Source organism: Sebastes fasciatus, chromosome 6 (assembly GCF_043250625.1).
Source record: "Sebastes fasciatus isolate fSebFas1 chromosome 6, fSebFas1.pri, whole genome shotgun sequence".
NCBI lineage: Eukaryota > Metazoa > Chordata > Actinopteri > Perciformes > Sebastidae > Sebastes > Sebastes fasciatus.
This window is the reverse complement of record NC_133800.1, coordinates 10,885,941-10,900,803: the sequence shown is the minus strand read 5'-3', so window position 1 is coordinate 10,900,803 and position 14,863 is coordinate 10,885,941. Positions and strand designations below refer to the sequence as shown.

Below are 14,863 nucleotides of genomic sequence, written 5' to 3'. Positions count from 1 at the left end.
GTGTTCCTCCACTTTCACTGTCACGCCTTTGCAGCATCAGTGGAAACTGTTACTGCACCGCTGCCAGTCCTTTCATTTCTGAGACAAAGATACAGACACATCAAGCAGTGACTGATCATGATCAGCGGTGCATGAACTCACTTCATCTTCTCCCTCTTTCATTTCTGCTCGGCCGAGTTGTCACGCAGCCCAGAGAGCAGCTTCAGCTGTCGAGGGGGGACCTGTGAGACAAATCTGCATCACATCTTTGCCATTCAATTTCACATTTCACAGCCATTATAATCAAATCAGGGTTATTAGTGATGTCACTCAATGGCAAAGAGCTAGGTTGTTCTCCTGCATCCAGATACACGGAGACCACCTGGACTAGAAAGATGACTTCCACCCACCCATTGTATGCTGGAGTCGCTTCTATCCTGCTGTCACCTTCAATAGGAATATATACATATACTGTATACACATTTAAATACATAAAAACATATATTTATACATGCATACGCATATACACATATATACATACACACACACATATACTGTATATATATATATATATACACACTAGGGCTGTCAAAGTTAACACGATAGTAACGTGTTAACGCAAATTTGTTTTAACGCCACTAATTTCTTTAACGCATAACACAATCGATCTTGTCATGTCATACTAGCTTGTCGCGAAGGAGGCTAGATAGTGCTCCAAAGTTAAGCTAAATTTTAGCAAGGAAAAACTGTCATAGCCATTATCAGGGGGTCCCTTGACCTGAACACATACAGTACATACAAGAGTTTGCTGTAAAAGTTTACCTTAAAGGGGTACTATTATGTTTTCGTGCTTTTTCCCCTTTCCTTTAGGGGGTTATATAGGTATTTGTGCATGTAAAAGGTCTGCAAAGTTACAAAGTCCTGCCTTTCTTCTGTAACTTGGTGATGTCATAAAGTAACACACTTTAGCTAGTGGCTAGTTTGGCCCACCCCCAAACAAAGCTAGTTAGAGCGGAGCGGAGTCCGAAGAGTTTGATTCGGTTGACCAATCACAAGAGTGAGCCGCTATGAGAGACGTCAAATTATTTATTTTTTTAAACATTAAAGCATGTAAACATGTTCTAGAAGAAACCCAAAATACAATTATGAACCTGAAAATATGCACAATAGGTCGACTTTAATAACAAATCATTGCTGAGGTACTCTGTTAGACAAAACCACAAAAGGTAGAAGTAGAGAAAACCCCACAGGGAAGTCTACAGCGAATGCATGTAATGTAATATGTACAACACAGGAGGGTTACAGCAGGACACCACTGGGTGTCGACTCAGAACTACTATTCTAATGGACAGCCTTGGGGCAGGTCTCGTAGTAACCTTGCAGGACCTCGGGGTGACTCATAATGTAGTGATTGTGCAAATTTCTTTGCAGAAGGGAGTGGACTGCTGTACGCTGTCACTAATATTTGGTCAGAGGCATTAGTCAGGCAATTAAACTCACAATATGAACCAACACCAGCTTTGGATATTTTTTAGCTTGGCGATTAATTCTTCACCAAAGAAGAACATACCTCTCTGGTAAACTATTCTAAAACTCAAGGTTCCCGTTGCTAGCTAGCTAGAGTGCGTCATGGGAGAGCTTATACAGAGCAAAAGGAAAAATGTCACAACTTTGATGAAGCACACATTTTTATTCTTTGTCAAAAAAGCAATCTTAAATATAATTTCAAATAAATATTTACACCCACAACAGACTTAGATAATTCTCACAGGATTCAGACAGCTGCTTGTGCATTCAAAGTGGAACTTTTGGATTGTGATTTGTGATGGTTGAAGTGATTCTGCATGGACGGATTTGATGCAGTGAGCATTTTTTTTTTAATTCCTTTCATTCATTTTCTTCTTGAAGCAATGGCTGTAAGAGAGAGTAGATAAAGATGATTATTAAATACTTGATTAAAATATAACCTCTAATCTCTTTTATTGCATATCAACTGCACTGATATTCTCACCGTGTAAACCAGATCCTCAGGCGTGGAGTCTGGTCGCTGCCATTTAGGGTTGGACAAAATCTTCAGGACAACCAAGCCGAAGGCTACGATCAAAACTCCCAATGTGTTTCCCAACACAGCCTCGGGTGGAAGGGCAGAATACGCCGTACCTCCACTGCCTTTGCTGTGGAAAAAACACATTCAAGAGGGCAATTTTATCACTTTATCTTTAAGGAAAATATAAATAAAAAGTAACTCTTGGAATAGGGATGTCACGAGAACCGATACTTCGGTACCAAGTCGATGCCAAAATTTTTAAAAAGTGACGGTACTCTTTTTCTACAGTACTGAAGGTACCGTACGATGCCTGTAATGGTCATTGGTAGGGATGTGACAGTGAGGAAAATTTTCCCACCGTTTAATAAACTTGTGACAACACCGGTGTCACCGATTACACCGGACATTTTAAAAGAAAAGATGACGGTCAATATGTGCAGAGCGCTGACTCTAATCTTTGCCGTCGTGTGACGGTGTGTCTGGCCTCTCCGGTAGCGCTTTTGCTGCGGGGCTCCGCTGCGGGGGTCTACCTGGCGCTGCTGCTCCGTGCACACCGGCTGTGATGGCTCCATCCACCTCGCGGCGATTACCTCATTAACGTTATGGTTCCCTTATAGCATTGGGATTAAACATGAAATATTGCCAAATAGGTGCGTTTGCTTTTTGCTTCAACAATAAACACTCTGCCTCCTGCTCCTACTACTCTGAGCTGACGGACCAGATGCGTTCACGGTCAGTATGTAGTGTCCGTCGTCTGACTATCAATTGAACAAAATGGGTCAATTATTTGTATTTATTACTTAAAGGCTACATGCCTCTGTTTTTTGTAATGTTCAAATGTTTTTGATAAAAGAGTGCGTGTTGAATTACAGTACAGGGGATTTATTGTTGTTGTTTTTTTGTTTTTTTTAGCGTGGTATCAAATTGGTATCGAGAATCGTGGAAATTCACTGGTATTGGTATCGACTACTAGATTTCTGGTATCGTGACATCCCTAACTTGGAAATATGGCACTCACAGAACAAAGAAGAGTTTCTCGTTGATTCCGGAGATGCAGGCAGCAATGCTGAGCACTAATATGCTGCCTCCCATCCACACATGGACGGGTTTCAGGAGGGCTCGTAGTGATATGGGGGACCAGGGCAGGAGGAAGCCAGCCATACCCACCACCCACTGGATGGACGAATACAAGGGACAGTGAACACAAAGGCACATAACCAAAGCCCAATCATGTCTCAGAATGAGATAAAAATGAAGAAAAAAAAGAAAAAAATCATGTCCACCTTATTGCATTGACTAATACAGGGATTCAGTTTCTGCATGTAAAGTCGTATACCTGTATGGCAAAAAGAGCTGTAGCAGCGATTCCAATCCAGCTGTGCAAAGAGTAGAGGTTGGGAATGTTTTGAGCATTGTGATTGCCAAACACAGCACAAAGCCCCACAATTGACAAGACCAGGGCGGTGAGCATCACTGCAGCATGCAACAGCTTCCAGGGGAGTTTATTCTGGCCCCAGGTCAGGGGGATGCGGTACAACACAGCTCCTGCAGGGAGGAGGCAACAACAGAAAAGATGCAAAGTTTCATTTGTATATTGCGTAGATGTATAAAGAGAACTGGATACAGCGTTGGAGGCGGTGCCCCGTTCATTCCTATGAAGTGGTGCATGAAGACAAAATCGCGCGACTTCCGAGTAGAAAAGTACCCGGATCTTCCAGCGATTTTCCGCATCCATTGAGCCCATGGAGCAGGCGCAGTAGCGTCCGCTAGGTCACATGGCTCGTTCACGGGGTCACAGCCGTCACGCTGTCGTCACAGCTTGCTAACTCCCCCTCCGAGCCCTCGCTCCAGCCTCGGTCAGGGTCTCATTCACATGAACGGAGGAAGGGAAATAACTCTGGATACAGCTATTAGTGCATTTTACAACTTTTAGGACCTAATGATTTAAATAAGAACTATTAGAGTGTTCATACTGGGAAGTTGATTCACCTCAAAATAAATTATCCTCTGAGTTACAGACGTCTCTTTCCCAATGTAACTCTAGTGGAAAAAGTCGTTTTAGGCCCAATGGCATCATGTGACGGACACAGAAGTTGTAGTACCGTCGTTCAGCAAATACGAACATTTGCATATATATATCAACTGTATATTTTGTAATTGAAATGACAAATAAAACAAAAACATGAACTATGCCTAACAATCTAAATGAAGTGAATGTGCCTCTTGTTTACAGTAAAACGTCTAAATGCCGAGTGTTATCAGTAGTGTGAACACAGTTTATATACTGGGATACACAATTTCAAAAATCAAGTCAGACAAGAAATTCCCTCAAGGTGTTCCTGAGATATCACGTTCACGAGGATGGGACGGATGGACGGACAGATGGACAACCAGAAAGCATTATGCATCAATGACCAAATATTCCTTTCTCCACACATTACTATGGACATTTAGGCAGCAAAGTGCTAACAAATCTACTGTGATTTTACTTCCTACCTTGTATGGACTGATTGTGTTCACATAAATCCAAACAGTAGCCATCATTACAACATAATGTACCACAGTGGAGACACATTACAGCTCCTTCCTGAAAATTGATAAAATTGTACTTTTCATCAGAAAGAAACTGAGCCTGCAATCACTGAGGTGTGGCACTTAAAGCAAAACAGTCACTGTGGACGTTAGCTCACATTTGTGCAACTGAAATTATGCATCTAATTATACATTAGGTCTCTATAAAACCTGTAATGTGTAATTATCTTAATACAGGCCAACTGTTACGAGGAAAAGCAGAAGTGAGAAACAGAAATGAAACAGTTCGATTCAAAAATATAAAAAAAGGCACTCACCATTGCCGTACAGCACAACCAGACCCGTTACCATCAGGACGGGGTGCCAGTTGAACTGCAGGGCCGAACCGTCCCACGCAAAACCGCCACGCCACTGGCTATTCCACAAACACACGCACACCACGCAGGCCAGGCCCAGGCCCAGGGACAGCAGGTAGCATATGTAGAAGCTCACAATGGACAACATCCTGGAGAGACCTGGAGGCTAAAACAATACAAACGAACAAAATCAGAACAGATGTGGTGGCAGGACAGTGAAGTGGTCAGACAGACAGAGGGACATGTTGCTGATTCAGTCCCAACATGAGGGAGTCACTGCCCAGTAAGCACTGAGTTGGTGATTTGCAGGTCAAAGGATGTCTAAATGGATGGATTGAAGGGATAGTTCAGATGTTTTTGAAAAGGGGTTGTATGAGGTGCTTCTCCATGGTCAGTGAATTACTACAATAGATGGATTCTGGAGAAACACACCAGCACGGGAGCAAAGCAATGTACTGCCGTGGACGGGGGCAGCAGCAAAACAGATTTTAGACACCTAAAAGAAATCAATATCAGTTTAAGTGTACGCTATATTTAGAATATTTTCACCACTTTCAGACTTTCAGACCACCATCAGACAGCCCGTTCCGATGGGGAATCTATGCTCTCTTTAAAGCCACCAGACTCCTTTGACAAAAACATTGTCATTGTCATCATTTTACATCGCAGAACTCAGGAGTTGCTGATCTACTGCTGCCTGTTAGTTTGTTTGTGTTATTTTGTAACTTTGGTGTTTTAAAAAGGGACTGTATGTACATTTTTACACATATAAACATGTTTTAATCATATTTTATTGCCAATATGTGAACAGGTTGTAACCTAACCCAAAAAATGAGCAGCTTTCTGGGTTTCCTCGATCAGCCTGCAGACTGCTTTTAATGTGAAGAATGTGGGACGTTTTCTTCTGGGGAAAATCCAACGGATGTGATGTCATGCATGCTCGTGAGTGCATTTATTTTCAGCTCCGCTACAGGGCTAACAGTGTGCAACTATGCACTATTGTAATGTCTATTGTAACTTAGGATACAAAGTCCTGCTCCTCTTCCTGTAATGAAGCAGAGCCTGATAACCCCTCCCTCCTCTTCCTCCTCTCAAACACAGCAGCTGCACTCTGTGCTCCCATTTCCTTGTTCCCTCCCCTTTAGATCTGCAGTTTCAAGATGGGTGTAACCTAAATGGTGGTGAAGTGAAAGCTGATAGGCCCCATTCACTGCAGATGTTGTTTAGATCAGAGCTCAAACTAGTTTCACTTCTCGGGAAGTGAGACTCAGACGAGCGTTGTCTCTGAGAGGTGAAATGGCGCAGCAAGAAAATCAGCTGGACCACAAAAGGTTCTCTTGTTCCATCTGTTTGGATCTACTGAAGGATCCGGTGGCTATTCCCTGTGGACACAGCTACTGCATGAACTGTATTAAAGGCTTCTGGGATGGAGAGGATCAGAGGCAAATCCACAGCTGCCCTCAGTGTTGGCAGACCTTCACACCGAGGCCTGTCCTGATGAAAAACACTATGTTGGCAGATTTAGTGGAGCAGCTGGAGAAGACTGGACTCCAAGCTGCTCCTGCTGATCACTGCTATGCTGGACCTGAAGATTTGGCCTGCGATGTCTGCACTGGGAGGAAACTGAAAGCCTTCAAGTCCTGTCTGGAGTGTCTGGTCTCTTACTGTGAGAAACACCTCCAGCCTCATTATGATGTGGCTCCATTAAAGAAACACAAGCTGGTGGAGCCCTCCAAGAAGCTCCAGGAGAACATCTGCTCTCGTCACCACGAGGTGATGAAGATGTTCTGTCGTACTGATCAGCAGTGTATCTGTTATCTCTGCCCTGTGGATGAACATAAAGGCCATGACACCGTCTCAGCTGCAGCAGAGAGGACTGAGAGGCAGAGAGAGCTGGAGGTGAGTCGACTCAACATCCAGCAGAGGATCCAGGACGGACAGAATGATGTGAAGCTGCTCCTGCAAGAGGTGGAGGCTGTCAATCACTCTGCTGATAAAGCAGTGAGGAACAGTGAGAAGATCTTCACCGAGCTGATCCGTCTCATGAAGAAAAGAAGCTGTGATGTGAAGCAGCAGGTCAGATCCCAGCAGAAAACCGAAGTGAGTCGAGTCAAAGAGCTTCAGGAGAAGCTGGAGCAGGAGATCACTGAGCTGAAGAGGAGAGACGCTGAGCTGGAGCTGCTGTCACACACAGAGGATCACAACCAGTTTCTACACAGCTACGCCTCACTGTCGACGCTCAGCGAGTCTACATCCAGCATCGATATCCATCCTCGGCGCTACTTTGAGGACGTGACGGCGGCTCTGTCAGAAGTCAGAGATAAACTAAAGGACGTTCTGAGAGAGAAATGGACAACCGTCTCTCTGAGAGGGACTGAAGTGGATGTTTTACTGCCACTACCAGAGTCCAAGACCAGAGCTGGATTCTTAAAATATTCACGAGAAATCACACTGGATCCAAACACAGCACACACATGGCTGTTATTAACTGAGGGGAACAGAAAAGCAACATTAGTGGGTCGAAGTCAGGCTTATTCCAATCACCCAGGCAGATTCGCTGATTGTTTGCAGGTCCTGAGTACAGAGACTCTGACCGGACGTTGTTACTGGGAGGTGGAGTGGAGTGGGATATGGGGAGTTTATGTAGCAGTCACATACAATAATATCAGAAGAGAGTGTTGCCAAGATGGAGAGTTGCCGGGTAAATGTAGATTTGGATTCAATGACGAATCTTGGGCGTTAGATTGTGACAATAACAGTTATACATTTCGGTACAACGATGTTAAAACTCCCGTCTCAGGTCCTCTGTCCTCCAGAATAGGAGTGTACCTGGATTACAGTGCAGGTATTCTGTCCTTCTACAGCGTCTCTGAAACCATGACTCTCCTCCACAGCGTCCAGACCACATTCACTGAGCCTCTCTACGCTGGATTTCGGTTTTATTATATTAATGGTGGAGACACTGCTGAGTTCTGTAAACTCAACTAGACAGAAGTCATTTAAGGGACAGTGGGTTAAATTGTCAGATCGCTAATTTGAACGAGGACTCGAATTGCGCTGTCCGGTAACGTTATTCCAGCATTTAGCCAAGTTTCCGTGAAACGAGGAGAGTTTCTGATATCCTGTTGGAAACCGATGCGGACACGGAGGTCATCCAGACCGTCATCCGACGCCCCGCAGAGCAAGCGATTATTACGTCCGATATTGCATGAAAAATTCTCCACAAACACGGCTGAGAGGTCGAGTTCAATGACTGGAATTAGCTGATGCGATGCCCAGCAGACAGCGGCTGTGACAGCGCCCACCTGTCACTCAAAGAGGTCACGCCCTTAATTATGCATAACTTTAATATCATTTAAACGGGTGAGTTATATAAATATTCAGTTATCATGAACGGGGAAATGAGTTGTCATGAACAGAACATTTTTTTATACCAGGCTGTAAACATGTTTATTTCTGCTGTACTGTTTTAACATGGAAGTCTAAGGGGATTGACTCTCTTTTGAAGCCTTTAGTGGACGTTAAGAGGAACTGCAGTTTGTTGGCACTTCTGCATTGGCTTTACTGCTCAGCACCGGAGGTTCCTGCTTGGTTTTAACTCTGAAACTCATTTAGTCTCCACGTTCGTCACTGATTGTTGCATCATGTCTTCACTGCACAGAGATCAGCTGTCAATCAAACATTGTGGGCAGTACTTTGACATTGTCTCATGAGTTGTAAATGTTTGAGTGTCTTTAAGTGGCGCTCCGTCCTTTGTCTGTTTCACTGCTCATGATGATGATGTTTCTCTACATGAAGATGTAAACCTCTCTGAGCTCTAAATGTGTGATGAATATTTGCATTGATGTATTTGTATGTTGTTGTGTCTCTTCCACTGCATGGCTCTTAAGAGAGAACGACCTCCTTTATCCTGTAGATACTTTGTTCTCTTTGTAAAGAGATATATAATCACATTGATGTGTTTGGCAGACCAAATGTTGTTGTTGTTCTGAGGTATTCTAGAAGTGTAATCATCCTGATCATAATCAATAAGGAGATCATTCATTATTCTCTTTCACATGGCTGAGATTCTGGTCAAACCAACAGATTGTGAACATGAGATCATATAATCATTTAACAGACTTTACTGATGGGATGTGTGAACAAAGTGACGCTTTACATGATGAATAAACTAACATGAACAAAGTCTTTTCTTCCTGTCTTCATTTCAGGCTATCAGACACAGCTGGTGGAGAAAATGTGAAACTCCTATGAGAGTATAACTGAGGCCTTCTGAAACACCACAAAGTCCAGTGTTCATGTTCAGAGCAGGAGAGCACCTGTCAGTCAGTCTCTGTCCTTTCAGCTTTCCTCACTAAAACAGCTTCGTCACACAGAAATGAGCAGAGTTTTCAATCACTTGTTGCTGTTTTACAGCCAACATTTTTTCTTTGTGCATTTCTCTTGGAAGAAATCCATTTGGCTCTTTGTCCGATCATTTATTTCATAACTTCATCTTTTATGCAGATAATAATTTGTGCCTTCAGAAGTCCTTAAAATTAAATTTGTTATTTAACCCTCTGAGACCCGCAATCCTGACTGACTTTACTGTCTTTCAGAGGCTCTAGCAGGTTCAATTTTAAAGCTACAGATATATGAAACTACTAAGTGGTTTTCTAGCTCAACCATGACGTCTTACCCTAACTTATGCCAGGATCAGACTACACAATATTTTTGACGGATACGATGGTCATTATGTCATATTAGACGATTGAGAGCCATAAATTCTTGTCGTGACTTGGCCGCGACACATGACAGACTACACGTCGGCCCCCTGTTCTGACAATACACACTCTCCCGGCACCTCCGTCTTAATATAATGACCATGTCGGGGCTTGAACCCTAACAACCGATGGAGGCAGCGGTAGACCAGTGTAGACCTGTCTTCTGCGAGGTCAAATTACTATTTTTGTCAATGGAGTCTGGTGGCTTAGAAGTGAGCATAGATAACGGCTTCAGTTCCTCGTCAGAAAGGACTGTCTGATGGCGAGGTAAAGCCGTGAAAAATATTCGAAATATGGCGTACACTTAAACTGATATTGATGTTTTTAGGTGTGTAAAATCCATTTTGCTGCTGCCCCCATCCACAGCAGTACATTGGTTTGCTCCCGTCTGTTTCTACAAACTGGAGGCGTGACGCCCAGATAAGTAGCCGACCTCATATAACCCAATCTGAACTATCCCTTTAAGACTGGGCTAATTTTGGAAAAAAGGTTTTTAGACATCTGGGTAACATACAGCCACTGTTTCAAAAGCAATTAAAAGACTATATTTCTGTATAGGACAGATTCTAACTTCACATTGACACATTGCCATTGAACTGGTGTTGAAACAAAGGCAATATGTCTAAACAAACTTTTACTTTTCAACCAGATCTAGCCTGTTTAAAAGCTTATGCACTAAATCAATGTTAAACACCTTCTTGCTCACCCTCAGGATCAATTCAGCAGCTAACTGCCACAGTTGAATGTTAACTAAATGAAACGAATATTAGGAAAAAAGAAAAATATAAAAGCGTGTAAAAACTAACTTTAATTCATTTAAACAATGTCAACTTGTCCACTGGATGAAAATACTACATTGCAACAGAAGTGGTTGAATCATTGTCAATATTTTCTTCTAACCTTAAACTGCCGCTATTTCTATCAAATCCATAAAATCAAACTCTTTTATCATAAGCTGGACATTTATTAATCATCAGAAATGTGCACCAGTGTTGCTCGCCTTACCTTGTCAAGCAGCTGCTGCAACACCGACAACACTTCCTACTAATACTGAACTTAACACCAATCAGGTAGAAGTTATTGGCTTTATCTCGTGATTTTCCCTGTTACTCTTTAACTGATACTCACTGTGTTATGTGCTCTCACTTCGTGTTTCTCTACTCCAGCTGCAGTCTCACTTCCACATTGAGCTGAGCTGCGGTGGCTGAGGGGGAAGCAGTCAGAGGTGGGTGAAAGACCAGCCTGCTGCATCTGCTGCCTAGAAACAAGATGGACAGTGGGAGTGGGAAACAACAAGTTTTTGGCATCATTGGGCAAAAATTTCCATAATAACCTTTCAGCATATTGTAATTCAAGTGTTCTGAGAGAAAACTAGACTTCTGCACCTCCTCATGGTTCTGTTTTCAGCCTTTAGAAAGTATAGTCCATGACGGGAGACTTTGACCAATCACAGGTCATTTCAGAGAGAGAGAGAGCATTCCTATTGTCTGTGCTCCGGCTGGTGGGCGGTGCTTGGTATTTCCTCAACTGATCTCAACATGGCTGCCGGGTCACAAACTTTCTCATTTTACAGTTAAACAGTACACTACTGGATGAATCTGAAAACATTTGAGGAGAGAAATAGGCATTACAGTAACAGAATATTGATTCATTTGATCAGCGCTGCCTAGTTTGACCGTTTGATCGGAGTTGGCGAGTGATTGACAGCTGCTCAGAGACGGCAGACTGGACGGCAGGCTCCAGCTCGGCTCTGATTGGTTGTTTTCCTCCGGTCTGTGAAATCTTGCAGATGCCAATAGGAGCACCGAAGGACACCGGAGGACACAGAGGAGCATGATTTTTTTTCAGATTACCTGTCTCATGCACCACTACGTTGAGTATTAGGGCCACATTGAGGAGAAAAAAAAAAATTTGAGATTTCAAGGAATAAAGTCATAATATTATGAGAGTAAATAGTTTACGAGAAAAAAAAAGTCGTAATATTCTGAGAATAAAGTCATAAGTTTACGGGAAAAAAGTAATAATATTATGAAAATAAAGCCATAAGTTTAAGAGAAAAAAAGTCGTAGTATTATGAGAACAAAGTCACAATATTTATTAAAAAGTAGTAATTTAATGTGTTATTTTAGAGGGGAAATAGAGCAGCATGCTGCCTGTGTGAAAATTAGGAACGTGGAACATCTTGTGAGGACACCAGCGGTCACCACCGAAGGTCGCACATTCATTTTTTTCAGATGACCTATCTCATTCACTACTATCAGGATATTATAAAAGTAACTTTTTTTTAATCATATTTGCTCCATTTCTACCCACTGCTGCTTTAACCAGTTTGGGTGTAGAGTAATAAGAAACATCCAGCTAACAAAAAGCCGTATCTTCTTCTGCCAAAACAAAGATACAAAATATAAATAGATTACAATGCAGTGAAAACTTTTTGCTGACTTTTCAAAAGTGATAAAGTTACCGTGTTAGTGTCATAAAACGTCAGTGGAAAGGAAACTGCTTTCTGGCAAAGTGACACATCTCATGACTCAGTATTATAACACTGGCAGGTTGTTATCTAATGTTACATCTGCAACATGACGCAATGCAGCGAACTATTTAAACTTTTGCAGCTCACATTCTGACAACATGTGACGTGCAAAGAATTAAAGAGTGACATTAATACATCCCGCAGCCTGACGTCGTCTCTTCTCTCTCAACATTAGCACACTTTTTAAACCAACTCTTGTAAAAGTCCCAATAAGTCCCGCAGCCTGCTGCTGCTGCTGCTGCTAGCATTCACACAAAGTCTGAGTAATTCACATATTAATGTACCTCATTTACATATACTCCATATGACGAGAGCGACGTAAACAGGTAACACGTTCATTTCAGGAAGCGATATTTACCCCTATTTACCTACTTGACCCATTTCCTTATTGACAGCGCAAGGCCTTGTGGGAAATGTGGTTTTATTTGTCACCAGCCTACCCAGCAGCACTCCACACTATCTGATCACGATTCAACGGTCACTATATCCTGACAGGAGTGTACGACGGAGTGTTAGGGCCACATTGAGGGAAGAAAAATCTGACATTTCGAGAATAAATTCATAATATTACGAGAAGAAAGTCGTAATTAAATGAAAAAAGAGTCATAACCTTAAAAGAAAAAACATTACAAGAATAAAGTCATAACTTTACGAGAAAAAAAAGAATTTCCTCCTCCACAAAAGAGTTAATTTCCCCCAGGTCCGTGTGGTTCTTTCTTCAGAATAAACACAGTTTCTTGTACAATCTTTTCAAGTTCCTCATACTGATGATAATATGGCGCTGATGTGCCAAAAGATGAAGTATTTGGTGATTTGTGAAACCAAAACTAAAGTATAACTTCACAAGATGCTCCACGTTCTTCATTTTCACACAGGCAGCCCACTACTCTATTACACATCAAATTACTACTTTATAATATCATGACTTTATTGTCATAATACTACGACTTTTTTTCTCATAAACGTATGACTTTTTTTTCTCGTAAATTCATGACTTTATTCTCAAAATATTACGACTTTTTTTCTCGTAAACTATTTACTCTCGTAATATTATGACTTTATTATCGAAATCTCAATTATTTTTTTTCCTCAACGTGGCCCTAATACTCGTCGTAATGGTGCATGAGACAGGTAATCTGAAAAAAAATGATGTTCCTCTGTGTCCTCCGGTGTCGTCCGGTGCTCCTAATGTCATCTGCAAGATTTCACAGACCAGAAAAAAACAACCAATCAGAGCCGAGCTGGAGCCTGCCGTCCAGCTGCCGTCTATGTCAATCACTCGCGAACTGCGATCAAACGGTCAAGCCAGGCAGCGCTGATCAAATATGAATCAATATTCTGTTACTGTAATGCCTATTTCTCTCCTCAAATGTTTTCAGAATCATCTTGTAGTGTACTGTTTAGCTGTAAAATGAGAAAGTTTGTGACCCGGCAGCCATGTTGAGATCGGTTGAGGAAATAGCAAGCACCACCCACCAGCTGGAGTACAGGAACGCTCAATAGGAACACTCTCTCTGAAATGACCTGTGATTGGCCAAAGTCTCCCATCACGGGCTAACTTTTTTAAAGCCCGAAAACAGAGCCATGAGGAGGTGCAGAAGTCTAGTTTTCTCTCAGAACACTTGAATTACAATATGCTGAAAGGTTATTATGGGATTTTTGCCCAATGATACAAATGAAATGAGGTTTAAAGCAATAAGACTCAGCAGGGAAAATGAAAATATAATTTAAGCACACACATACAATATTAAAACAAACAATACGGTTCAACTGTATAGTCACTAAACAAGTCTAGGCTTGTAGGAACATATGAATTGCTAATACAGGTGAAATTACTCAAATAACAGGCTGTGTGGTAGTTGGCTGTGATTACAATGACTGTACGTGTGAAATGTAAAAGGGACCCTGCTGATGGCTGACCCCTAAAGATCTGTTGTCTTCCAGCTCCACCTGGAGGCAGTTTTAGTCACTATCTCATTTGCTCCTCTGTGTAGTAGTATGTTTCATGCATTTGAATGGTCTTAGGCTATATGCTGCTCTCAGTGTCATCTAAAAACCTGCAAGATATATATATATATATATGCTCAGTTTTTGAAGCACATATATACGGATATGAAAATTGGCTATTTGTTTTACTGACTGTATTATCTTGCTACTTGCTAAATGTATTATAATAGTCAATAATTACATTGCATTGTGATTTTTTGGAACACATGCACATGGCATGCACAGTATAGTTCAGTTCAGTCTTTATTGTCCCGTATGAGAAATTTGGCTTGCAGCAAAAACAGACACACCAAAGCAGATTCATTCATCAGTAAAACACACACACATATATATATATATATATATATATATATATATATAAAAGAAATATGACAGATAAAAAGAAAATATATTTGAAAGAGTAGCACACATATAAGTCAGATGTAGCAGGTATGCGTACAGAGTAATGTGTACTGTTGTGTGCAGACTCTGTGTTGCAGCAATAAAGATGATGGTATACATTCAAATAAAAGCAAGCTTGACCTAAATCTAACCCCATTTTGCTGCAAAGGAGTGTGCAAAAAGCAAGTACCTTGCAAAATTTGCAAAAGCCAAATTGTGACTTATCTAACCACAATTTGGTTTCACCCCCAACCACACGGCAAGG

General features: G+C 41.7%; 2 protein-coding genes across 7 annotated transcripts; one reads left to right on the top strand and one right to left on the bottom strand.

Annotated features, from left to right (window-relative positions):
* Positions 1-1,652: 1,652 nt before the first annotated feature.
* On the bottom strand, positions 1,653-12,658 carry cyb561a3a (cytochrome b561 family, member A3a). Of its 6 annotated transcripts, none has more exons than XM_074637607.1 (7): positions 12,569-12,658; positions 10,806-10,935; positions 4,876-5,080; positions 3,363-3,571; positions 3,045-3,199; positions 1,991-2,153; positions 1,653-1,893 (listed from the first exon to the last, which is right to left on the bottom strand). In XM_074637607.1, exons 2-7 carry the CDS (start codon positions 10,926-10,928, stop codon positions 1,867-1,869), a joined length of 882 nt encoding a protein of 293 aa, XP_074493708.1. In that variant the 5' UTR covers positions 10,929-10,935; positions 12,569-12,658; the 3' UTR covers positions 1,653-1,866. The 6 variants fall into 6 exon arrangements, with proteins under 6 accessions (XP_074493708.1, XP_074493709.1, XP_074493710.1 ...); XM_074637608.1 differs by having other exon boundaries at positions 12,579-12,624; XM_074637609.1 differs by having other exon boundaries at positions 12,529-12,595.
* LOC141769000 (tripartite motif-containing protein 16-like) lies at positions 6,099-9,099 on the top strand. Its single transcript, XM_074637603.1, has one exon. It carries the CDS (start codon positions 6,211-6,213, stop codon positions 7,900-7,902), a length of 1,692 nt encoding a protein of 563 aa, XP_074493704.1. The 5' UTR covers positions 6,099-6,210; the 3' UTR covers positions 7,903-9,099.
* Positions 12,659-14,863: the final 2,205 nt, after the last annotated feature.

Excerpts from the sequence above, each read along its gene's own strand:
- LOC141769000 (XM_074637603.1), top strand. The coding sequence starts at position 6,211 with ATGGCGCAGCAAGAAAATCAGCTGGACCACAAAAGGTTCTCTTGTTCC.
- cyb561a3a (XM_074637605.1), bottom strand. Across the intron at positions 2,154-3,044 it reads GAGAAACTCTTCTTTGTTCT|CAAAGGCAGTGGAGGTACGG; the intron begins GTGAGTGCCATA and ends TTTTTTCCACAG. Across the intron at positions 1,894-1,990 it reads CTGAGGATCTGGTTTACACG|CCATTGCTTCAAGAAGAAAA; the intron begins GTGAGAATATCA and ends TCTCTCTTACAG.